Source organism: Mastacembelus armatus, chromosome 18 (genome assembly GCF_900324485.2).
Source record: "Mastacembelus armatus chromosome 18, fMasArm1.2, whole genome shotgun sequence".
NCBI lineage: Eukaryota > Metazoa > Chordata > Actinopteri > Synbranchiformes > Mastacembelidae > Mastacembelus > Mastacembelus armatus.
In genome coordinates this window covers 4,368,328-4,391,767 of record NC_046650.1, presented here as the reverse complement: position 1 = coordinate 4,391,767, position 23,440 = coordinate 4,368,328, and the positions used below count along the sequence as shown (strand labels likewise).

Genomic DNA, 23,440 nt, shown 5'->3' with positions numbered 1-23,440 from the left:
CTCACCCTAATCAGTAGAATTGTTTGTGGTTCTCGCTGGATTGAAACATGAATTAATCAGCAACATGAATGTACCTGAGATTGTGGATAAGCCCCAGATGTCAGTGTGAAACGGTTTTCATTCGAATGTTCTGCTACTGAAGAAGTGGTCCATATGAAAACAAAACTCTCTATATGGTTAGACACCACTAGAGTTAAGTGACGAATAATCTGTCCTTATTTTGGCTGAACTGCCTCAAAATAAGGTTACAATAATGGCTGTTTTTGAGCTGTGCCAGTGATCGGAGGGCAATGATAAGGCAATAAATAGCAACAAGCAGTAAACCTGTGTGATCCACTGTTTCTGGCACAGAAAGAGCTGTTTCCAGCATGTTGGCCTGCTGGTTACCTTTCATTGATTACAGCCTGACTGTATAAAGGCTTTGCATGGTTTCCTGTGCCTGCAGACATTTCATATTGTTTTACCTGCTCTCATTTTCACCAAACTAACTGATCTGACTTTCTGTCTCCACTGTGCTGGCCTTTAGCTTTAAGGAAAACAGGTAATTGGATATTGATTGTGTTAAAGGTCAGTTTGTGGGTTTTATTCTTTTTGTATGCAGTAATTATAAATCTCACATCATTGGTTAATTTTTCCAGACGTTACTTTTAAAAGCAAAAACGGTCTAAATCCGCTCCTCCGGATATGAAAATCAGAACAGAGGTGCTTTCAAAACAGGTGGTCAGTGGGTCTGACCCGACAATTTGATGTCAAATGTAAAACACCTTCACCTGGAAAGAATTAAACAGGGCATTCAGGTGTTTAAAGTGATTTTGGCAGACACTGAATTCTTCCTATGACGAACCTGTCAGAGCATTCAAAACATTTGCACAGTGGATCTTTGCCAGCATTTCCACTCCTGACGCTGCCTAGAACAATGCAAGTGAAAGATGATACAATTATAATATTGTTTTATACACAATGGTATATTTGCATGTCTAGACAAGTACACCTTTAGAAGAGTTCAGTTATTCACCAGGTTCCTGGCCAATAAACTTGTCATTCGAGTTTCATACAGTTATTGTCGTTGAAGCAAAACCTGGAGCATAGTCTTGTGTTTAGAAATGAAAGATCAATAGATCAGATTAAAACATCCAATGCTTAAATCAGCAGCAGATTCAATGCAATGTGCTCCGTTGCACCACAAATCACCATCTGTCATAGTGTATATTCACTAACCTACGTACAGTAGTGAGTCCAATAGCTTGATGATAAAAGTCTGCTGAAGGTGAGATTTTACACAATCTGCTGAGAAGGTTTGGCCTTTTTCCTCTAAATTTCTTCAGATGTTTAGCTCAGACAGTCTCTGGTAGTCGCACAATAAAACTTTGGAGATTTTTTTCACTCATTAAAAATGTAAACTCCAGACATCCTATTATTTGAAACTACAGAAATAAGACTGAAATCTCTATCGGAAGTGAATGAATTTTAATATTATAGTGGATTACACTTTTCAGAAGGGAGTCTGTTTGTAATGGAGAACTTTTGTTTATTATGTTATTTGTTAATCTTGTTTTTAATGGCAATGCATGGGTATCATGTTACTTGAATTTCCCTTTAGGGATTAATAAAATTTCTTATCTCCAGAGTGAACATTTTAGTAGTTGCTGCTGAACAAATCTAATGTGTTAAACAAGCTGTTGGTAATCAAGCCCTGCGAGTGTTGGCATCAGTGCCTTGGGTGTTGTCAGTATTATTTAGGAGGGTTTACATTGTTTCATGTAAGTGCCCTACCCCAAATAAATAAAAGTACTGGTGTCTTTTTTTCCCAGACGTGTTTGAAGGTGTTTGTGCAAACCTTAATTGACAGGACATAAATCATCATAAGGCAAATTTGTGATTTGTGATTTTTGGCTGTAAAATAAATTAATTTGATTAATTTGACACTGAAGAAATGATGATAACCAAACAAAATAGGAAGTAAGTACACACAAACAAGGAGGGATTACTGTGTGCACAGTTTTTTTTTTTTTGTTTTGTTTTTGTTTTGTTTTATCATATTTGTTGGAAGGTTTGCATTTTGTTAAACCTCATCTCATAGTGCATCACATTCTGTGTGTGTGACTTCAGTTTGGTGTGCATGTGTGTGTCATCCTGACTGTGTTTTGCTTCCACCCCAGATCTACCAGGAGGACATGATGCGCTCACTGTTGCAGAACTCCCTCCATGTGTTTCGTGCCATCAGTGGGATGTCCACCAACCTGGGCTGACCTCACTCCTACTGGGCTCCCTCTGCTGCTGCCACCCTTTATGTATATTCATTCCCTTCTCCCTTAAGAACCTTAACTGGATGGTAAAAGGGCAGCTTTCTATTTCAGGACTGCCTAGCTATGCTTGCCAAAACAAATCCCCACCACCACCCCTGATGAAGAAGCTATTTTGCTGTGTTCAGGATCTATGCTGGATGTGCAGTAGATGGTCTCTGTGAAATCTCACAGCACCTGGATACTGGATAGAATATTTAAACCACAGCAGCAGTATTTCTGAGAATGTTATGCTGAATCCTGCTCATTGCACTGCACTTTTTTTCTGCAGGATTTACTCTTTCTTTAGAGGGAGATACTGCACCAAAGCAGTTGTTGCATCCTCTCACTAAAACATGTAGCCTCCAACGCTCCCTCCAGAACACATTTTTAATACTTGAGTCAACCTTTTAGAGAAACTAGCACCTTTTTATTGCTCCACAGTGTTTTTGTAACAGAGTGAGCAATATGCCAGTTCAACTGGTTCTGAGGGTTAGAGGCACGCAAACCGAAAGTGTTGTCTGTCAAGACAAAGGTTGGGTTTATTGGCAAGCAGCACATTCCAACCGGGCTGAAGGACTGGGCTAGACAGGTTGGTCATATAGGAGCTGATGATTGTGAAAGTTCACTCAAAGTTAGTACTCTGTTTAAGGACAAATCTAAGAGTCTGTTCCAAAGTTAGAGACAGACCTCAGGGTTGTGTTAAAGCAGTGTGATAAGAGAGCTTTGCTTAATTTAAAAATGGCTCAGTTACATTATATGTGTATAAACGTTTTGGTAATCGATGTCCTAGGTTGTTGAGCTAATAATGTCAAAGAAAATTATGATTGATGAGTAAATTCTATCAGAGCTTGGTAACAATCATTAAAACGGTATTCTCTGTGGGCTTATTCATGTTATGGCCTGTAGATAATTGAAGTCAGAAGCAGAATTTGAGGACAGGACACTGGTCACAGGAGTGTATTATTTACTTTAATGCAGCGGCTGTGGGAAGAGTTCCTCCTCTCTGGGTTTAGTGCCTTTGTGCTCTGTCTTCTGAAAAGACTTGTATCTCAAGTAATAACAACCATCACACGGTGGTTATTCACAGTAATTCACAAGTGCTACACTGAAATTAGCAGATAGATGAGTAATATTTAAGCAGGTGTACATAATTTGTTCTCATGCTGTAAATTGAATTCTGTATTCATGTATGTTTGTATGTATGTATTTATATTTGTAAGATTTTGGACCCTTGTTCTGTCCAAAATCTGTCCTAGCAGAGAGATTTTTCTTTCATTTTTATTGCATTGGAAACTGAATTTCGGCTGCTTGTCAAACTATAATTTGTAAAAAACCTATTTCCAATAAAACCTTGGAAAATTCATTCTTGACTTTGGACATAGTAATTGATAGACTGATCACACAAAAAGGCAAGGTCCATTTATTTATTTATTAGTGGCTGCTCTGGACTGTTCTCTGCAGATATATTGTACTGGATTTCACCCCCAGGCCAACATCACTGAGTGGTCCTTAAAAAGCTTGGAAAACCTCTACATTTCCACAATCTCTGGTCAGCTCCATCTGCAAAGGAAGATTGTGTGATAACAATTAAAAGCTGATAAAATGGATGTTGTGGTTATGTAATATTATCAACTCAAAGAGCTTGTTTTAAAATGCCTAATATGCCTCTCAGAGCCTGTCTGATATGTGCACGTCACACTAACACTTATCTGATTTGGGAAGCTAGCTGCAGAGATATACTACAGGTCAACTATGAGATCACTCTGAGATGCTCTGTTTTGTTTCAGTGTGAGGTTGTGGATGAGTTTGAGGTCAGAGCTCTGTGCGCACCAGTAAGTTCTTCCACACCAAACTGGGAAAAGTATTTCCTTGTGGGTTTGGCTTTGTATTGTCATGTTGAATCAGAAAGAAGGCCAAACACAAACCACTGCCACAAAGCTGTGTGGTGTCTGAAACAGCATACAGTTAAGCAAACAGCAATTTTAGGCCTATTATTAATGAATGTCAGATTTTGTGAACATGTTCATTTTGTGAACATGTTTTATAATCTGACAAGGAGGTAGAAACAGTGTAGAAGATGAAGGTTACTGTGGATTTTAAATTCAGCTGCTGCCTGTTCTGTGTGTGAACATTGGGTTGTTATTACTGTGCCTTAGAAAGTGTGTGTTACAGCTCCAACCAACGTTAGCTGACTTAGCTGTGCACTCCCCAGGTAACTGATGCACTTTATTATTTTAGTGTCCGTGCTATGGAGCAGTGTGCAGTATTATACAGCACTGCAATTATTCTTCTTCATTCACAAATGAAGGAAAACTCAGTTATATGTTCACAATAGACATAAAGGTGTAACTGTGTTACACAATATCTGTCTATTGTTTTTTCAAAGAAAACAAGCAGGTTCAGATGAGAAAGTGAGGTCAACCTAATATTCCATTAGAATAATGTTAGAAATTGATTTGGATCAATTCATAAGGCTCAGCAGGTTATAGATTCTGTGACTGGATGTTAAGTTTGCTGTTTGGTTGACAGCACAGAGAAGGTGAGAGGAGGACAAAGCACAAAGCCTGGGTATGAAGAGGGCAGGTAGGGTGTAGTGGTGAAAGGTGTTAATGATTTGCATCATGGGAAATGGAGAATCTGATGGGGTTTTTTTGTTGACTTTGTTGTTGTGTTGACTATCTGGAGGTTTTTCCTGGCCTCTCCTCGGCCTTTTACCATAAGTTTGTCCACTCTCTGTTGTTTGTTTCTGCGTGAATCCATTACCATACACATAATCAGCTTAATGATTCGCAGAGTCATTTAGAGCCGGACGACTTCCTGGCGGACTGAATGGACGCCTGTGGTTTATGATATCTCATTTAACACCGAGCGCATGCGTGAACTGCCCTCATTAGGAGAGCCACACGGACAGTTTAAGTTGACTTTAACACTGAGTGTTTAATGCGTGACGAGCCTGTGCGTCTCTCCTGATTTTCCTGCCGTTCCCGTGCTGTCACCGCGTCAATCCTCCCCCTCACTCACCGGCTCCACCCCGCTGTTCCCGGCGCTCACGTCGCACAGTAATCAGGTGCTTTTCCTGTATCAAGGTGTGCGGACTTCACTGCTGCCTTCACCTTCCTGGGCCTTTTTATTGACTAACTTTTTATCAACTCTGATCCTCCACATTCGGTCGACTGCGTCCTTGTGGCACTGACGCGTTTTTATTCGGGGGTCTAGGTAACTGACGCGCTTTGGACGAAATACGCGCTTTGGACGAAATACGCGCTCAAGACGCTTGAGGACAACATGAGACGTACTCTGGATTTGTTTACTTTAACTTGGACTGCTGTGACACTGGTTTTTCCTTGTAACGCAGGTAAACACTCCCTTACTCCACGGTATTCGCCTCGTAATAAAAATGATTATTATGGGCATGGGCAGGCGGGTCGTCACTTCAAAGTTAGGCTGTGATAAACACCTCTGGGCATTTTTTTCGTTTTTCTTCGTCCTCCCTCTTTGTTGCTAGGATCTGTCAAAATAATAATGAGCTCAGTTAAGTTGTCAGCACAGAGCAAGTCAGACAGGAGCCCCTAGTTTTATAACCCGCGCTTTTCTAACATTTTAATTATCAGCCAACTCTGACTTGTCATTCTCATGTCATTATTCTCTGTTTATTTTCTCTTTGGCTTTCGGCGCAGTTCATAGATTACGCATGTCAGTATTATATATATATATTATATATTATATATATATATATATATATATATATTATATATATATATAGAGAGAGAGAGAGAGAGACATATATACATGTAGGCTACCTGTGAACACCGCGGAGAGAAGAGTATAGACTGATGTAATGTCAAAAAATGAGTCGTCTAACACTATTTCAGAGGCCTATCCAGATAAACCAAGGCATTGGTCACAACTCGACTCCCTGTCGAGTTTTGATTAAAGATGTAATTTTAATGCTTTTCTACCAACGAATAACGATTAGACCCTCGTTCGGTTTTGGTTGCGCCTCTATTTTGCAGTTACGGCCGGGGAGCAATCAAAATTTGCAAAATCAGGCCTTTCCCCTGTAATAAATGAAAGAGTTTATAAAAAAAACTATAATGGAACATGTTCAGCTGAGAATTGCGTCTATAATTAGTGAAAGTGGATTTACAAGAGACCTGAATTTTCCAGGAAACAAATATTTTTGCAGTGACTAAGGCCTCTTTATGGAATAGCCCAAAAATATTACTGATAGTATAAAAAAAGATAAATAAGAATAAACATCTATTAGCCCTATCATATACAGAGAGTAAATATTTGTGCTACATTTGAAAAATATCAAGATACTTTTCCTTAATTGTCAAAAAACAGACTAAAAAAGGTTTCATCATGCAAATTCGTCTCCTATATCAACATTTCCTGTAAATTCCTACTGTCCTCCTCTATCCATGTGAAACCCTTACATAACTAGATGCTTTGCATAGGAACAGCATTTTTATTTATTTTATTTTATTAATATTCTTTTGATACAGAAATGTTAAAATGGCCAGATAGGAAAATCTGTATGTTCCTAAGCTCACTGAGTTTACATTTGATTTCAAATGTGAGTAATTTCTCCTTTATAAATGCTCGTCCTACAGAAACCTTTCCTCCACCGACAAGGCTGTCATATAAATGGATCGATCCGTTTACTGTGAACGTGACCTGGACCTGGCAGAAGCCTCATGGTTTGCCCAGCAAATGTAAAATCCTATTCGAAATCCAACTGGAAAAGGTACTGCATATAATAATAAACTTAGTGAAAGTGGGTCTCCTGGGTTCGACTGCCCCTGTGCATTTTAATATCAGAGAAGAAGAATTAGCTCCACTTTACTGGTAGACTGATTTAGGCCATTAGCTACAGATCACATGTACTGTGCTAAATGACATTACTGTCAACCAGTAAAAAATAAATTGTTTTAGACTGATTCCAAGCAGCTCGTTGTTTCACTTAAAGGGGCACTCTGATATCACACATTAAGTTAAATGTATGCGTCAGAGTACTACTCAGCTGGTAAACATGGCTCTGGAGTGAATACTCTTAAGTTTAACAGAAAAATAACTCAGATGATATCATAGTGATGCAATCAAGACTGGTCAATCAAGACTACCAGGTTTGAAGTTTCACAGATAGGGTGCAAGTAGCAGACAGTGGGCTGAAATAAAAGGTGCTATGAAGTTGGATTAGAGGAAGAGCAGGATCCAGGGTTTGGGGACCTAAAAGGCTGGATATCTTGGATTCCAGTCCTTTTTTCTGTGTCACTAGTCTCTCAAACTGAACTTTTCATGTTTCGTGTGCATTATAGATAGAGATTTTCAGAAATTTCCTGAGTAGGAACTGTTTTGAAAAATCATGGTGATATATTCAAAGAAACCATCTGGAATTCAAGCTTTAAGAGTCAGATTGAGTGGCATGAGTTAGCATAATCATCATTAAAGCCCATGTTGTTGTTTTTTTTTTCAGACTCGGAGACAATTGCCAAACAGCTTTTTCACAGTCCGTTGTCTCTCAGAAGGTCTGCAGTCTACTCAGTGCACTTACAACATTCGTGCCATTAGCAATGAATCCTGTGGTGGTTGGGATGGCAGCATATCTGTGCCCATAACCATTGATAAACCAGCAACAGGAGGTAAGACCTAGGAGGCTGAAGTGAAGAGAACCCAGTGATGATGCTTGAAAGTCATGCATGAATGTTGCCCAATGAGTATCTGACAGCTGGGTTTTTGTACTGTGCAGACATTGGGGTGAAAGACTTTGAATGCTTACTTGACTCAGCCGGTGTCAACTGTTCCTGGATCACAGCAGATCAATCTGTCAGCTCAGTGTTGTCCTACAGGTGAGAATCACAGCAACGGCCAGAATAAAGGAGACACGGCATGCCTCTGCAGTCGTGCAGAAAAATTTTAATGGTGCTTGTTGAAATTCTGTATAGCTACATAATCACAGGGTGCTGGGATATTATCATTCAAAATTTGTGCACATTTAACTTGGAAGGTAAGACAAATGAAATGCACCGTCATCAAGTGTAAGAGCAGCTCATTATAATGGTTCAAACTATAATGTTTTCATCCTTGTATTAAGGTTTTGTTTCCAGTTTTTGTTGCCTTTGTGCAGAAAGAAATGCATTAAGTCAACACATAATGTCAGGAAACAGGAGTTTATTAGCGGAATATCAGCTGCAGAGTGCTCACCTGTGAAAATCTACATGTGGATGCTTCCTTCACAGCTGGGGATGTTGTAGATTGCAATCATTTATCATTAAACATATGAGAACATCTAGTGGCGACAGAAGGAACTGCAGCTGTTCGCAGAACACGTAGGACAAAGTCGATAGAGAGAACAAAATCAGTTCCGTCTGGTGTGATATGTGTCGCTTCTCTTCTTTCATCACCTGCCTATTTTGTCATTACAGTATCTGTGGCGTTTCTGACGAACCTGTAAAAGATGTAAAAATGTGTGACCAGCCTTACAGCAGTGGAATGAGGAATGGCTGTTATATGTTATATGTTCACCAGAACAGTCAATCTCGTTACCTCAACCTTTGCATTTTAATGAATACTACACTTGGATGGACCACCTTTAAACCTGAGTTTGGTTGGTGTTACCTCTAATAGTTTTTCCTTTTGATAAAATTCCAAATGTAAACATAAAACATATGCAGTTAAAATACTTTATTACCAGTAATTGAATCTTCATGCTGCTGAGTGAAATATTGGAAATAGTTTTGATTCTTTTACTGTCTCCACAGTCATATCTTCACCGAAGCTGAGCATCACACAAGAGGGAGATTACCTCTACCTTAACTGGATACCACCAAATTTTCAAAGCTCTTGTACGTGGAGATACAAGTTTTGTTTCGAAGAATGCAGTGTGCCCAAGGTAGGTTTAGTCCTGCAGACACCATCTTCCCTCATTTACATAACAGCACTGATATGATTTTCACATTTAAGCATTTAGTCTGAGTTGGTCTCAAATGGGAACATGAGGCTTGTTTTAGCAGTGCAAATGAATTTCTACAAATGTTTTTGCTTACAGTTCAACATTTTACTTCAGGTGGCTACATCTTTATTTCATCAATGGCACGATACTGCATGTAGTATGTCTGTACTAGAAAGAGTGAAACACTGTTGTTTGTATGTTTGTTTTTAGGGGTGCGAGAACACTATTATAGAGGTGGGGGAGCCGAATGTGACAAGAGTGCCCTACAATGACCGTTGCCTTTACCGGTTTAATTCCAGTGTCAGCACGACTAAATACTGTCCGCACTTAACCAGCACCTTGAGTGAAGTGGTGACTTATGGTAACCACCCAACTGAGTTTACTCAGACTAGAAAGACTAGATTTCCCAAAGTGTGGAAACTGTCTTGAAAAGCTGACGCACGCTTGTTGGTTGTTCTTCACAGGTACCAATAAGCCACCTGACGCGACAATGGTGGTGACTGCTATTGTCATCCCTCTCATTTTGTCTGTCTGTTTCATTCTGTCTTGCTACTGCTTCAGGAGGTATGTTTTGGGAGCAGAGCTACAGTATATGCATATGTAGTCATATGTCGAGTCAGAATTTCATCTGTCTGTCCATATTGCCTTCTAACAGATTTTGTAACATATTGCAAAAGGGTTGATGTAAACATGACTTTGTGGAACAGCATTTGAGATCTTCGAAGTCATAGGAAGTAGATATCTTTTACCAAAAGTTAAGCCATTTCCACCTTTGCATAACTTGACTATGACAGTAACAGCTATGTGAGGAGATAAATAAGCCCTGACAGATGCTATATTTTGGTGGTGGAAATATTGTGTGCTAGTTGTTCCTTCCTGTCTATGACATGTCTGCCTGTTGTGATGTCTAACTGTAGGCACAGTGCAATTTTTTGCCCCATCATACCAGACCCTTCAGCAATATTCAAGGAAATGATGATGAATGGAAACAAGGATCTTAAGGTATATCTTAGGAAAAAAATTAAAATGTTTTTACTCACCTGCTGTCTCTGGCCCAGAAACACTCATTCTGACTCTGTGTCTTTACAGACCACAGCAGCAGGAAGTCTGTACACACCAGTGCCAGAGAAGTTCGAGTCCTGCAACATTACCGTTGTGAAGGAAAACACTGTCCTCCTGCAAAACTCCTGACATGTACACAGCAAAGCCTGCAGTGCAGCTGGACTGATAAGGAGACTTTACAAAGTAAAGAACACCAGAAAAGCTTTATTTCACTGACCTCTTCTGAATCTCAGTGTGGCCAGATGAGAACCTCGCCAGTACAGGATGGCAAAAAAAACAAGATTTTCAGCTGCTGCTAATTTTCTCTGTGAAGGTAGTGAAGATACTGGCTGCTGAATGTGTCAGAGGCATTATAAGGAAATGCACTGTATCTTTAAAGATCCCGTATAAAAGCTGCCCACCTACGGACCCTGAAATGCAAGCAGTACAAGAAAGGCTTTCATGGCTGCACTCTGATGATATCCTCATACTGAGCACAAAGGAGGAAGATGAGGATGGTCGGAGAGAGTGGAGGACTATAAGTGGGACTCAACTGGGCATTACCTTACCAGTAAGGGGAACTGGTGTATTCCTGGATATCTGCTGTCCAAACCAAAGAATTCACGATGAAATAAAAGTAGGACGAGTGCAAAGAAGAAAGAGACTGCTGTCTTGGCACAGCTTGAGAATTGTTTGTAGAAATGACAAACCAATGCCTGTATGCATGGGATTACGGCAGCTAGACAATGGGCAGGAAGCAATAAACTAACTGGTGGGAAGCAGTGGGAATGGATCCAAATGCTGTCTTTAAAGAACTGAGGGGGCAAGTAATGTGAGATAATACAGGGCCAGTTCTGTGTTAGCGCTGGAAATCTGTTGATCACAGCTAAAGAAAAAAAAAAAAAAACAAAACAAAGAAGACTCTTATAAATAATTAAAACAAACCTTATGTAGAGTGTAATGAGAAAGTAATCCTTCCCTGTGACTTTATTTCCTCCGTCCGTTAAGCCATCTGTAGTGCATGTTAAAAGAAACTATGTTTGGTTGTCATTCAGCAATTGAACTGATAAACATGAAGTTTCCTGGAACACACTGATGACCTTTGACCTAAAGCCCCTATACAGCAAACATCTTGCATAATTTGGATGGAAGTAGGTGTTGTACCAGAGTTATTCTGAAATGTCTATTAAAATCCTTTAGTAAAATATGCTCTAACTTATTTAAACTTGACAGCTGTTTCTTCTTTTCTGGCGGTGGTTGGTTTCTTGAACTTTGTTATCAGATTTGTGTGATTATCTTGGATGCAATGTTTTAAAAATATGTCATATCTTCGTGTTTTATTGTTACACAGAACACTCATGTTTCTATCAAAGTCCTTGCAAAAGATCCACAAGCACAGGGATAAAAAGTTCTATAAGTATCTAAGTGCTATACTTAAGTCCAATTTTGATGTGCTCGACTTAAGTATGCCTTTATCCATTTTATGATACTTTATATTTTGAATCTACTACATCTCAGAGGGAAATACTGTCTGTTTTACTGTCCTGCATTTATCTAACAGTGACTTCATTCAGATAAATGAAACAAATGTGTGTCTGATGTATAAATGTAAGTGAAGGTAAGACCTCTTGATCCCTGTGGGTAATTCATACTCTGCCCAACACTATATAAAGTTGTTAAAGTGAACACCTTTATATAGTAACCCTGAACCTAACCCTAAACAATCACCTAACACCACTGTTAAACTGATTTACACATTATGCAATAATATTACATACATGGTTAGGAAAATACCTCAATCAGCATGAGTACTTCTATTTTTTGGTACTTTAAGTCTGTAATTTTACTTCAGTAACATTTTGAATGTAAGTATTTTACATTTAAGAGAGTATTTACACTGTGGTATTTGTACTTTTACTTAAGTAAACCGTACTTAAGTACTTCTCCCACTGCTGGGAACCAGGTACCCTTTATAAATGTAACTATCGGCCTCGTGCTGCTCTTTGAGTTAGGATATTATTACAGTTCCTGTGTCTGTAATGCTCGAAAACACTAAAGCTGTCTATGTTTCCCCTTATTTAGTGTTATAAGAGATTCAAGAAAATACTATGTTATCCTTAAAAAGCCTCCACGTGATCATACCCTACGTGTCTCCGCGTGCGGCCCCTCTAGTCATTGCGCCAAAAAAAGAAAAAGGGGAAGCACTCCGCCCTGATCCTGCCTCCAGCACTTTGCGTACTTTACTTCTCAAGACTTTGGAAACGAAAGCAAACCAGGAAGGCAGACCTCAGTGTCCTTTTCGTAAACCGCTCAGCGGGACAGGCGCGACGATTTTCTCCCGAAAACCTTTCCTCATCTCAGCACCGAATGTGGGAAATAAAGTTAAGGATGAGTAGAGCGGATCAGAGTTTAGTCTTGTTCCTCTTACCCTGCCTCTGTCACCTGGTGGAAACAGGTAAGGAGACCAGATACACCGGTCTATTTTCCTGCCGTGTTGTTATTACCTGGCTGCTGGATCAACATTTTCAGTTTTCTGTCATTTACGTGCCTGCGTTTCCCAGCACTGACGTGACGTGACGTCAATCTGGGAGAAATGTGTCGTGTCCAGACAGCGACTAGACTGTGTCAGTGCCAGGATATAGCCTTATACAAACATGTTTGGCTTTTAGTTAATTACTGTTCCTACATTTCTCAGAAAGACGAAAAGTTTTCCACACATAATCCCTTTACTTTAAAGGTCTGAGAGCTACAGGTAGGCTAAGCATAGGTGGGTCACTGATCAGCCCTGCCCACACCAGGCCCGCTGGCCCAAATAGTCCGGGGGCTGCCTAGAGGAGAACTGGGACGGGACTGTGAACAGCAACAAAACGCAAAGTAAAAACAGACGCTCAGTGACTAAAAAGTGTGAAAACAACACCCAACACTGCTAAGTGATGACCAAAAAAATCTCAAAACGCAGACGCAAAACTAGATAGAGACAAATAACAATTACAAAAATACACATAGCTGCTCCGACAAATGTAGGAGACACAGGGGTCTTTTACATGTTAGTGCCCAGGGGCTTTGTTTCTGACAGTTAAACGTCATGAAAAATCAAAATTAGCTGTTTGTCTTTGTAACAAACGCTGTTGCGCAAAACGACATCTTCACATGACTAATCTGTAATCTGTTCTTTCTTTAAAACTAAACAATCTGTAAGCAGGTGCTACAACTCCAGTGTCTTCATTTTGTGTATATTACCAAATTAAATGCAGCTTTCTTGGTGTTAAGGAAATTACCAGGCAATGTTCCAGGAAGTTAACTGAAAACTTAAATAAAGCATTACCTAAATATGATACAGGCCAGGATCAAATGATGGATAAGTCAATGGGGAAAAAAATGATGTAGAGAACTGTGACCCAAAGGTATCGCTAACAACAAAACAATGGTCTGTAACTTTATAAGGCGACGTGGAAAAGTTATCTTTTCTGTCTCGTCACTGGCAGGGTAGGGTTGATCTTTGTGTGCGTTTTGTCACCTTGTGTAGAGATTGTCTGGTGGGTGAGACATTTCTTTAAAGCTGGGCTGCTGCCTCCAGATGTACAAATAACCACACTGCAGTACTATAATCACAGTCAAATACCTATTCCATTATTTGTGTTAAGCCAATGGAACTAAAGGGATAAATATGAGCTATTCACAGACCAAGAAGCTTTGTAAATATACACACTATGTGTTCTAACATGTCGATCTTTTCTCTTTCTCCCACTAAGGCCAGATCTTACCGCCACAGAATATATCCTATCACTGGAATAGTGATTTTCAACTTCACTTGTCCTGGGCACCACCAGTGACAAACTGCACATATCAGGTGGTTTCAGAAACCTGTGACAGAGATGGCATAACTGAAGACGTAAGTATTCAAGTATTACTTTGACTGCTAAAATGTAATTCTGTTTAAAAGTTCTCTTCTCGAAAGGCTTTATAATTACAATTCTTTATTGTGGGTGTTCATTATGGATTCATGGATTACTGTAGCACCTGTAACACAGCTTTATGCCTTAGAAATGCCTTAACTGAAGGGTGTTCATGTATAACACTTTAAATGTCTAATTCTGTGTAAGCAAAAAATTCTCAATGTACTGTTGTGAAATAGAAATGTAATGGAAATATATAAAAAAATATTTGCTGGGAAAATTACTTATTATACATACTGTAATGCCATTTTATATGTCAACATTTAGTTTTGTTATTGCTAATATCTTAACCTGTAAGCAGTATTTAAGTGTTAATGGCCAGTATAAAGCATATTTAAACTACTTTATTTGATTAAACTACTTTTAATTGAGTTTACATTTCAGTATGAATTCTCCTGATGATGGTTTGATTATTCACTCAGTATGTTTTTTTTCTCCGTTGTTTGATCCAGAATCAGTCAGAATCTACGTGGAAGCATGATGTAGTGATGGAAGGAGGAAATCTGACTTTGTCTGTTAGAACTCTCTGTAACAACACTCATAGCGAGCCAGCTGTCCTGAAGTTCACCTACCCAGGTACTTACTCTTAATAGGACCCAGTTATGCTCTTAAAGTCTGAATGCTTTTTTTGAGTAGATGACAAAATGTGGATGTCGGCTTTTTGAACCATATATGGACTGGATTGATAAAGATGTCTATCTGCCCCTGTTGCTCCCAGTTTTGGTGACAGATTTGCAGTGCTATGTCCGTTCTTCTGAACAAAGCTACTGCTCCTGGGTCCCAGCAAGTCGTGGTCCAGTTCTCCGTTTTTTCTATTGGTATGTGTTTCTGTTTTTTTTTTTTTTTTCCCATAACTGTTTTGAACTTACACAACAACTAGACACACTGAAGCAGAGCTGTACATTCAAAGTTGTCACAGAGCAATCAGTAACTTGCTGCGACACAATATTGCAACATTTCCTGGCACGCAATGGTTAACTTTCATTTCATCATAAAAAGTGGAAGTAATGAGCTGGTGTTCAATTAAGGCTAAAATTTTTCTTTATTAGCTCAGCCTTTTATCAGGTCAGGCCTTCGACAGATGTCTGAGTTCGGACAGCTGTTGGGTATCTTTGGGAAGTTGTTAAATATGGAAGAAGGACTGTTATCTCCAGGCAAGTAAACTAAACCTAAATAAACCAGAAAACAGCTGGAAACACACAGCTGAATCACAGCTGGAAAACATGAACTTGAAGTTCAGTATCAAATTGCTAAAATGCACATAATCTTTTGTTTTATGACAAGTTGGTCAGAAAATGTTGTGCACAGTGTACTCCTGTATAATACTGAACATTTTCATTATATTTTAGTTGAGCAAATACATACCAGAACTTTCTGGCCACCTTATTGCTGTGTCAAAATTAGCACAGGCTGAGTCACCTGCACTGAAGTGAAACCAGACGCATGATTATAGTGTCCAGCCCACACCGGTGGGTGACAGAAAGCCACACAATAGCACATTTGATCTGAGAAAAGGCTTTAAGGAAACTAGTTTCAATTTTCTGTTTTCAAGGAAAAGCTGCTCAGAGCAAATATTGGGAAGGGAATGAATCTGGGAAATTCCTTTTGTTTTTGTAATTTTTATTCCAGTTGTGCTTGTGAATATCATGAATCTACATCATGAACATTTTGCCCCATTAAAACAGTTACTTGTAAAATCTTAAGATTTTTGACCATTTAAGGGCAGCAGAAAAAAGCTGTAAATACATCCATCCATTATTTATACCCGCTTATTACTAATAAGGGTCACAGAGATCTGCTGGAGCCTATCCCAGCTCTCTTTGGGTGAAAGGCAGGGGTCCACCCTGGACAGGTCACCAGTAACTGTGAATACAACATCGATCTTTTAAGTTGATGGTTTTATCAGTTTGTTTACACATCCAGTAGTTATGAAAACAAGATCAGTGTTTATATGAAGTTATGTTTTTGGCTATGTTATGAGGCTGAAATTCTTATTTAGTGATGGGTTTGGTCTCTGCCGTGGTCTCCACCCACTCATGAGGGTATTTTCTGACTCTTCAGTTGCTCAATCAGCAGCAGGTTGTATCAAAGAGTTTTTGTCATTAAAACATAGAACCTTGTGTTCCTGAAAACGACACAATGAAAGCAGTGACAGTAAACCAAAGCAGCACATTTATAGAGCAGACAGCTAAACAATGCACTGAACCTCTCTATAACACTCCCTAAAGATCAGATTCAGGCAATCATTCTTTTTAGATTATATGAGTAACCATGTGCACTCTGTTTTCTCCTTGTAATTTGAGACATTGCTAGTGTAACATACCCTTATAGCTAATGTAATGTCGCTGTAAACCAAAGAAGCAGTTTTGGCGTATCTACAGTATGTGGTTTTATTTCTTCCCTGACTGCAGTAATGTCAGGAGTCTTTTCAACATGGGGCTAACTAGGGAACAGAGGAGTATGCAGAAAGTCCCTTCATCCTGCCAAGATATAGTTATATAACCAAATTTCTCTAGCTTTTAGGTGGTTTGGTCAGCACATGGACTAAACAAACAAGATGGTGTCTGAGTATCCATCCATCCATCCATTTTCTATACTCGCTTATTCCTGACCAGGGTCACAGGGATCTGCTGGAGCCTGTCCCAGCTCTCTTTGGGTGAAAGGCAGGGCTACACCCTGGACAGGTCACCAGTCCATCACAAGGAGTGTCTGAATATTTAGAAATGCATTTATTGTAGTTAGTCATTGTTTTATTCATGAAGCATGAAAGTAAATCACTTATTCTCTGACTTTCCAAGGAGACTCCAGTATAAAGAAGCCCAATTAGAAGAGTGCCCATCATACAGTTTCACTGAAGACATGAGGACTGGTTGTAATCTGCAGGTGAAGTACGCAGAAGAAATCTTCATCTCTTTCAATGCAACGCTGAAGAATTCATCTGTCAAGAACACCTTCAAGAAACATTTTCTAAAAGGTAGCTTGCAGCAAAAGCACTGTCTACTGCTAAATTGGTCAAGACTCCTAGGAAGGAAACATTCTGTTGAAATATGTTGCTCTTCCCCATTTAGTTTTTTTTTACGGGTAAATGAGAAATTGCTGTCTGCTTTTCTTGGAAATATTTTAGCTGTGTGACTGTGTAAATATACTTGTGTAATGTGTACTAGACACAAAGCTTGCATCTTTAGCAAACTCTACACTGAAGTTGTTTGGAGATTGAGAAAAATGTGTGTGTTTTGCTTTACAGTGTTCTATGATTAGATATGACTGACTAAAGGTTACTATTTCTCTGCACCATCTCTCTCCATACAGTGAGACCACCTCCTCTTAACTGGACAGTCACTAAAAGTGGGGATAAATTCAACATTACCTGGATTCCCCCTGATGTAACTAATGAGTGGATGTTCAAAATTAAATACACTGAGTGTGGTAAAGAAACGGTAAGAGATGTAACAGCAGAGAATGTTTTTGTCTGTCTCTTAAATTCATCCTCTGTCCTGTTTATTTTGTTATGGAAGAACTTAATGGACGTGATTATTTGAATTTTAAACACCTGAATGCGTAATTATAAAACTGAATGACTGCTCAGCCCTTCACATTGAAATATTTGAGTCTGAAAACCACTTGGATGAATTTTTAGTAATTTGTTTAGAATATTTTTAAATAGTTTCCAGTCTGCTTGTTTCTTCTTACTGTTGGTGCATTGATGTTTAAATAGCTCGACTTTTGTATGACTGGTCATAAACTTTGGTAAACACATAAGTGGTCCCTCAGTGGATGAGCCCTCCAGACTTTACTGACCTCATGACCTTTCCCGCACTCCCAGCAGCTGGTCAGAGCATCCACTTTCCCATGAAACATCTCAGCATCTACATGATAAATTTGCACTAAACTGTGCACAGAAATTACTGTTTCTCAGAATTAATTATTATCATGTTTCCCAAGCCCCTGAAATTCACACTGCCATATCATTATAGGGCTGAAGCAGTCTGACCAATGATCTCTCAATATTAAAATGATGTCTTTAATGTCTTACAGCAAAAAACTATAAATAAAGAAACGTCTCTTCAATTGGACTTGGTCCCTCACTGTCCGTACCGCATGGCTATTATGGCAGAACATCACAACGGGGCGACGCCATGGAGTGACGAGAAGATGTTTGGTATTGTCGTCTCTGTCTGCAACTTAAACATAAAACACTGTAGCTGTATAACTCACTGCTCATATTGTTGATGTTTTTGCCTGCAGACGCAGAAACGGATCCTAATGTGCTGGTGTATCTTGCCATTATCATCCCACTGACGTTTTCTGTACTGGCAGTCCTGATGTTTGTGTGTTGCAGGAAGTATGTAACATCTCCATCTTCATGCTCTTATGGATTGTAGTCTTTTTCTTCTTTGAATCTGATGTCAAACTCATCATGATGTTAAATTATTTTCCTTATTCCTTCGCAGCAATAAAGAAAATATCTTCCCCAAAGTACCTCAACCTCGGGACCTCCTTAGCGATATTTCCAACAACAACAACAACACTAAGGTGACCTTTTTTTGTTTTTTTTTTACTCCCTGATTTTCTTCTTAAATTATTAGAGGAACCGTACAGCATTTTGGGAAGTATCTGTATACTAATTTACCTTATTACCCTGACAGATAAAGAGGTTAATATGATTATTATGTCTGGAAGATTAGCTTACAGACAGTAGATTAAGTACTGTCTGGGGGAAAGGGTTCAAATGACACATTGTGGTTTTGTCCTTGGTGCACTTAGCTCCTGTAGTTTGGCTGCCTGCTTCCTCACAAGAAGAAGAAGAAGCATCTAACGAAGAAATAGTCATAACGGCCCCTGATCTTTACACTTTGCTTTGAACAGCAAACAAAGTGTTCATTCTTTTCTCTTTTTTTCCTCAGAACACTGCTTACAATCTCTACATCCCGGTAGAGGAAGAAGAGAACTGCAAAATCACTCTGGTGACAGATACCCTAATCAACAAACCAAACTGCTGACACACATCTGCAGTGGTGGTGACTTTTATGTGAAGCACCTGAACGTCTTCTATTAGCTTGTTGAACTGACTCAACAATACATAATTTGGAGACAGAACTCTTTCACCATTACCAGTTTTAGCATTGGGGGTTAGGGTTTTGCAGGCAAGTGCAATTAAATTACAGTTTCAGATGGCTAGAATCATCTGCATAACCATTGTTTCGTTGCTCGGACAGATCCTATTGGGTGGCCCACCTATAGTCTGCCACTTATAGTCTTATAGTATGTCCACGATGAAGGACATGTGGCGTGTTCTTTAACTTCGTGGGAGCAGATAAAAAAAGACAGCAAGTAGATCAAAGACTGGTTATGTCTGAGCCCCCCACCCCTGTTAAAGGAGGGTTTTTCCACTTGAACATGTATAGATGCACTGAGCCCTATCTCAAACTACCTATCTTCTCTGTCTAAAATATGCATATTGTCTTCAAATGAATGTCCTTGGTCATTTAAATGGACGTGCACTGCTTATTTTGGGTACCTGCAAATTCTAAGGGCTGTCTTTAGATGTAGGTTTTCCTTGGGCTGTGTGTGTGAGTTTTGATTTGCAGGTTAAAAATAATACAACAATACAGGATAGACACAATTTAAAACATACATATTTATGTATTTTGGCTACAGATAAGGCATCATAATACAGTATAGTGTATTAATATAGACTAAACAGGTTTTCTCTGGTGGACTTGATGTTTGAATTTATGTGATCTGTAAAGGCTTAGACTTCCTGAGTCTTGATCTTCACCAAAGCGTAATCCCCATATCTGAACCGATGGGTCGGTGCCTCTGATGATGTGCTCCAACAGCTTAAACTTAGATAGAAGTTCCTATCTGCTGTGGCCATTACCTTACGAAAAATGAATGTAATACGTCATCATGCTGCTCTATCAACACTGTGTGGTTTGAAGAGGTTTCCGCTTTGAATGTTTCATTATGTGTTTAGACTGGCTTATGCTGGGTTCACCTATCAGTCAGTTTAAAGGTCCTTAGACTGTTTTTGTTTGTTTTTGTAAATATTTGAAAATGCAAATTCTGCACACAAGTAAAGCATTTGTTTTACCTTTCTTTTAAAAAAAAAAAAGTACCTGTTTTTAAGCATTACTTTGCAGGCATTTATTGACTTAAAGGAAGTGTTTGTCATTGTGGAAAAGGTGCTTATTTGCTATCTCAAGATTGACTCTTAAGATAGATCCCGCTCTAAAGTCTACATAGTAAATGTGTAACTAGGGTCAACAACTTGAGTTTATCAAGTACTAATTTAGCAGGGTGCTAAGCTTTTAGACCTTTTCCTTTCTCCTGAAACACTGGACCACATCCTGAATACAGGATTACAGTGGTCTAATAGGTAGAATGAGTCCTCAATATTCTAAAGAGTCTGAATGCAGACACACAAATCACCATGCAGATAACTTTTGACATCTGGGCTTTACTGATATTATCTAAATTCAGGTCTTAAGCAACCCAGTTTTAATCAGTTCATGTATTTCTGAACATCAGTGATGAAGAGAATCAAAAGTATAAGTTAGGTCTTAAGAACACAAAGACGAGTAGTTTTTTCTGCATTTGAAATTCAAAGGAAATGATACATTGTTACTGAAAGTAAGTTGTAGTTCTCCTTTGTTTTAAATAGAGTGAATTATCCAGAAAACAGGCATTTCTTTGGAAGGCTAACTTCAACTGAGCGGAGAAAATTTGGTTTTTGTGGCTGAGCTTCAGAGACAACTGACTCACGTCAGTTTTTTAAATTGTTCTCTCTTTGTAATAGTTTGTCTTTTCCTGTTGTACATATTTTTGTAGTATTTTCACACGTGCTTTTACTTTTGTGTTGTTTTTGTTTTACATAATTTTTTATCTCTTTGTTTTTTCATATATTATAGTCATTTTGCACGTATTTTTACTTCATTTGTGTCTGTTTATTTGCCTATAATTGATTAGTGTGTTTTGTATATTTGCATCTACTTGAATGACTTTTCAAGGTTCACAGACCTTTCACGGATCTTTAGTCTATGGCTCTTCTGGCCTTTTGGCAGCTTGTGCCTGTGCCCGGTTGCTGATCCATCCATGGACACATTAAATATCAGGGGCGAAAAGTCGTTGGACCACATACTGCAGCCTATATGTATCTCAATGCAATCTTCAGCCAATGCATTTTTCATATCGGACTTCCATGGAGCTACATGTGAAAGAAAACGCTGAGCCCAATGTCTGCAGAAAGTAAAACTCATCGTAACAGATTATCTATAGCTGTTGTTTCTGTTTGTTACTATACCACACGCTGCACTAATTCATCTTCACGGCCACGGTCTAATTCGTTTTTCTTCAAAATCTGTCCACTCACTGATACACAGCCCACCCTCATAAATAGAGGCGAACATTGTGTGTGACACCCGGCGATGCAAAGCTCCGACAAGCACCATTTTGGCTCTGCTGAGGTTATTTAAGCGACCTGCGTTAAGCATTCTTCACAAAAACAAAAGTCCTTTTGGAGAATTTTCAAAAGCAAAGTTTCGGTCCCATGGTGCTTTGTAGAGACTTTTATTTTTTTAACTCGAGCTCCGAGCTTCCTGCTGTGCTGTAGCGAACCTGACGCATCTTCATACCGTGGCGTGTAGCAGCAGCGCCCTCTGGTGGAGGGCTCCGGCAGAGCCAACATGTCGGCTCAGACTGGTCCTGATGCTGCAGGGATGCGGAGAACAGCGTTGGGAGAGGATGTGATGTATGTAAATCGTGCCAGGCCCACTTATTCCTGGCGCAGTCTCTGTGGCGCAATGGAATAGCGCGCTGGACTTCTAATCCAGAGGCTCCGGGTTCGAGTCCCGGCAGAGATGAGTCACTCTGTATGCCGCACGGTAGGCCGCCGGTTGTTTTTACCACCTGGATGCACAAATTATGTTTCGGTTGCGGATGATTGTTCTGTAATAGTCGATCACCACAGGACTCTGCTGGACTTTCAAGCACCACTCCAGCGCTTCACTAATACACACACTTTGAAAATTTTGCTTTCTTCTAAATAAAATCAAATAGTGATGAAAACTCCTGAGCTAGCTCACACTTAAACTACATGATTAATCTGATTTTTCACGACTGATGATGCCTTGTCTTACCGGGAATATGCAATACTTCATTTCCAATATTTTCCCTTTATTTTTATGGCTTTATTTTGCTTCGCATTATCCTTACATCCCTGTGTCTTTCACAGCGGCTTCTTTGCCCTGTGTCTTTTGAACACACTTGGCAAAAATATATATTTGACATCTCAACCGGAGAAACATGTAATGAACTTTTAAACAGGCGATGTACTTTTAAAACAATGCACATTATATGCACAAAAACATTTATTGAGTAACATCTGGCCATTCTTACATTTACAAGTACCACCAAATATATATAAATACTATATCATATAATAAAACATTTAGGCTGTACATTATATTTTTACACAACCAAGCATGCACCTATTATTCATAATACATTAAATATTTATTCTATTACTGATCCCAAGTGTTTACATCCCCTCCCAAGAAAAAAGGTGGCTGTATATATCAATAAGGATTACATCTGGATCCCGCCAATGCCTGCTGTGTGTGTGTGTGTGTGTGTGTGTGTGTGAGAGAGAGAGATATTTTGGGATTCTTGCCCCAGTTGTGCTCTGATCACAGGCAGGACGCGCGGGGGCGCTCCAGCATCGTTTTAAGCCTCCTCCGGTGTGAGACGGGACGAGCCGGCTCACCGTGGAGACTGTGGAGAGCTGCTGAGCTGTGACTGCTACAGCATCACGGGGATCCATCCCCAAAATCTGTAGCCTACATTATGTGACAGGAATGAGGACATGGTGTGTTTATTCATGTTCTGGCTGTCCGACATCACTGCTTTATTGCATCAAACATAAGATTCTTTGTTTCTTACCTCATCATCTGAAATCACAGTACACAGTAACTCCTCTGACATACAAGATGATGATGCGCTCCTTCTTCTTAATGTGACATGACATTACCATGAAGTACTGTACAGTATCAGCATTATATTACTGCAGATGCTTATTGAGATGAGTGCAGTGTTGATTTTTGTATAGTTCATAAAGTCAGGTAGCTGCAGAGGTGAGTTGAGGCAGCCCTACCTAAATGACTTAATGTCCTAACGGAACATTGTGGACAGCAGAATCCAAGCAG

General features: G+C 39.3%; 4 protein-coding genes and 1 non-coding gene across 7 annotated transcripts in view; all 5 read left to right on the top strand.

Moving 5' to 3' along the window:
• dock11 (dedicator of cytokinesis 11) overlaps positions 1–3,648 on the top strand; it is a 49,789-nt gene extending 46,141 nt beyond the window's left edge. For all 3 annotated transcript variants that reach the window (XM_026293497.1, XM_026293483.1, XM_026293491.2), the window contains one exon: positions 2,160–3,648. In XM_026293497.1, coding sequence (XP_026149282.1) covers positions 2,160–2,249 — 90 coding nt within the window. In that variant the 3' untranslated portion in view covers positions 2,250–3,648. The remainder of the gene's footprint in view (positions 1–2,159) is intronic.
• Positions 1–23,440, top strand: part of LOC113122302 (nectin-4-like) — a 192,898-nt gene that overhangs the window by 114,544 nt on the left and 54,914 nt on the right. The gene's annotated exons all lie outside the window — the stretch shown is intronic.
• Positions 5,205–11,511, top strand: LOC113122330 (interleukin-13 receptor subunit alpha-1-like). The gene is made up of 10 exons (XM_026293605.2): positions 5,205–5,640; positions 6,902–7,035; positions 7,765–7,930; positions 8,038–8,137; positions 8,714–8,895; positions 9,050–9,180; positions 9,451–9,601; positions 9,705–9,804; positions 10,158–10,242; positions 10,330–11,511. Exons 1-10 carry the CDS (start codon positions 5,571–5,573, stop codon positions 10,429–10,431), a joined length of 1,221 nt encoding a protein of 406 aa, XP_026149390.1. The 5' UTR covers positions 5,205–5,570; the 3' UTR covers positions 10,432–11,511.
• il13ra1 (interleukin 13 receptor, alpha 1) lies at positions 12,490–21,162 on the top strand. Its single transcript, XM_026293640.2, has 11 exons — positions 12,490–12,736; positions 14,034–14,173; positions 14,690–14,813; positions 14,956–15,055; positions 17,036–17,211; positions 17,547–17,674; positions 18,273–18,396; positions 18,483–18,579; positions 18,689–18,770; positions 19,142–19,252; positions 20,902–21,162. Exons 1-10 carry the CDS (start codon positions 12,649–12,651, stop codon positions 19,235–19,237), a joined length of 1,155 nt encoding a protein of 384 aa, XP_026149425.1. The 5' UTR covers positions 12,490–12,648; the 3' UTR covers positions 19,238–19,252; positions 20,902–21,162.
• Positions 22,026–22,099, top strand: trnar-ucu (transfer RNA arginine (anticodon UCU)). The gene has a single exon. It is a non-coding gene; the product is annotated as a tRNA-Arg (tRNA).

Coding starts and splice junctions, on each gene's coding strand:
- LOC113122330 (XM_026293605.2), top strand. CDS start 5,571: ATGAGACGTACTCTGGATTTGTTTACTTTAACTTGGACTGCTGTGACA. Junction 7,931..8,037: donor TGATAAACCAGCAACAGGAG/GTAAGACCTAGG, acceptor TGTACTGTGCAG/ACATTGGGGTGAAAGACTTT. Junction 9,181..9,450: donor AAGAATGCAGTGTGCCCAAG/GTAGGTTTAGTC, acceptor GTTTGTTTTTAG/GGGTGCGAGAACACTATTAT.
- il13ra1 (XM_026293640.2), top strand. CDS start 12,649: ATGTGGGAAATAAAGTTAAGGATGAGTAGAGCGGATCAGAGTTTAGTC. Junction 15,056..17,035: donor GTTCTCCGTTTTTTCTATTG/GTATGTGTTTCT, acceptor TGACTTTCCAAG/GAGACTCCAGTATAAAGAAG. Junction 18,397..18,482: donor GAGTGACGAGAAGATGTTTG/GTATTGTCGTCT, acceptor TTTTGCCTGCAG/ACGCAGAAACGGATCCTAAT.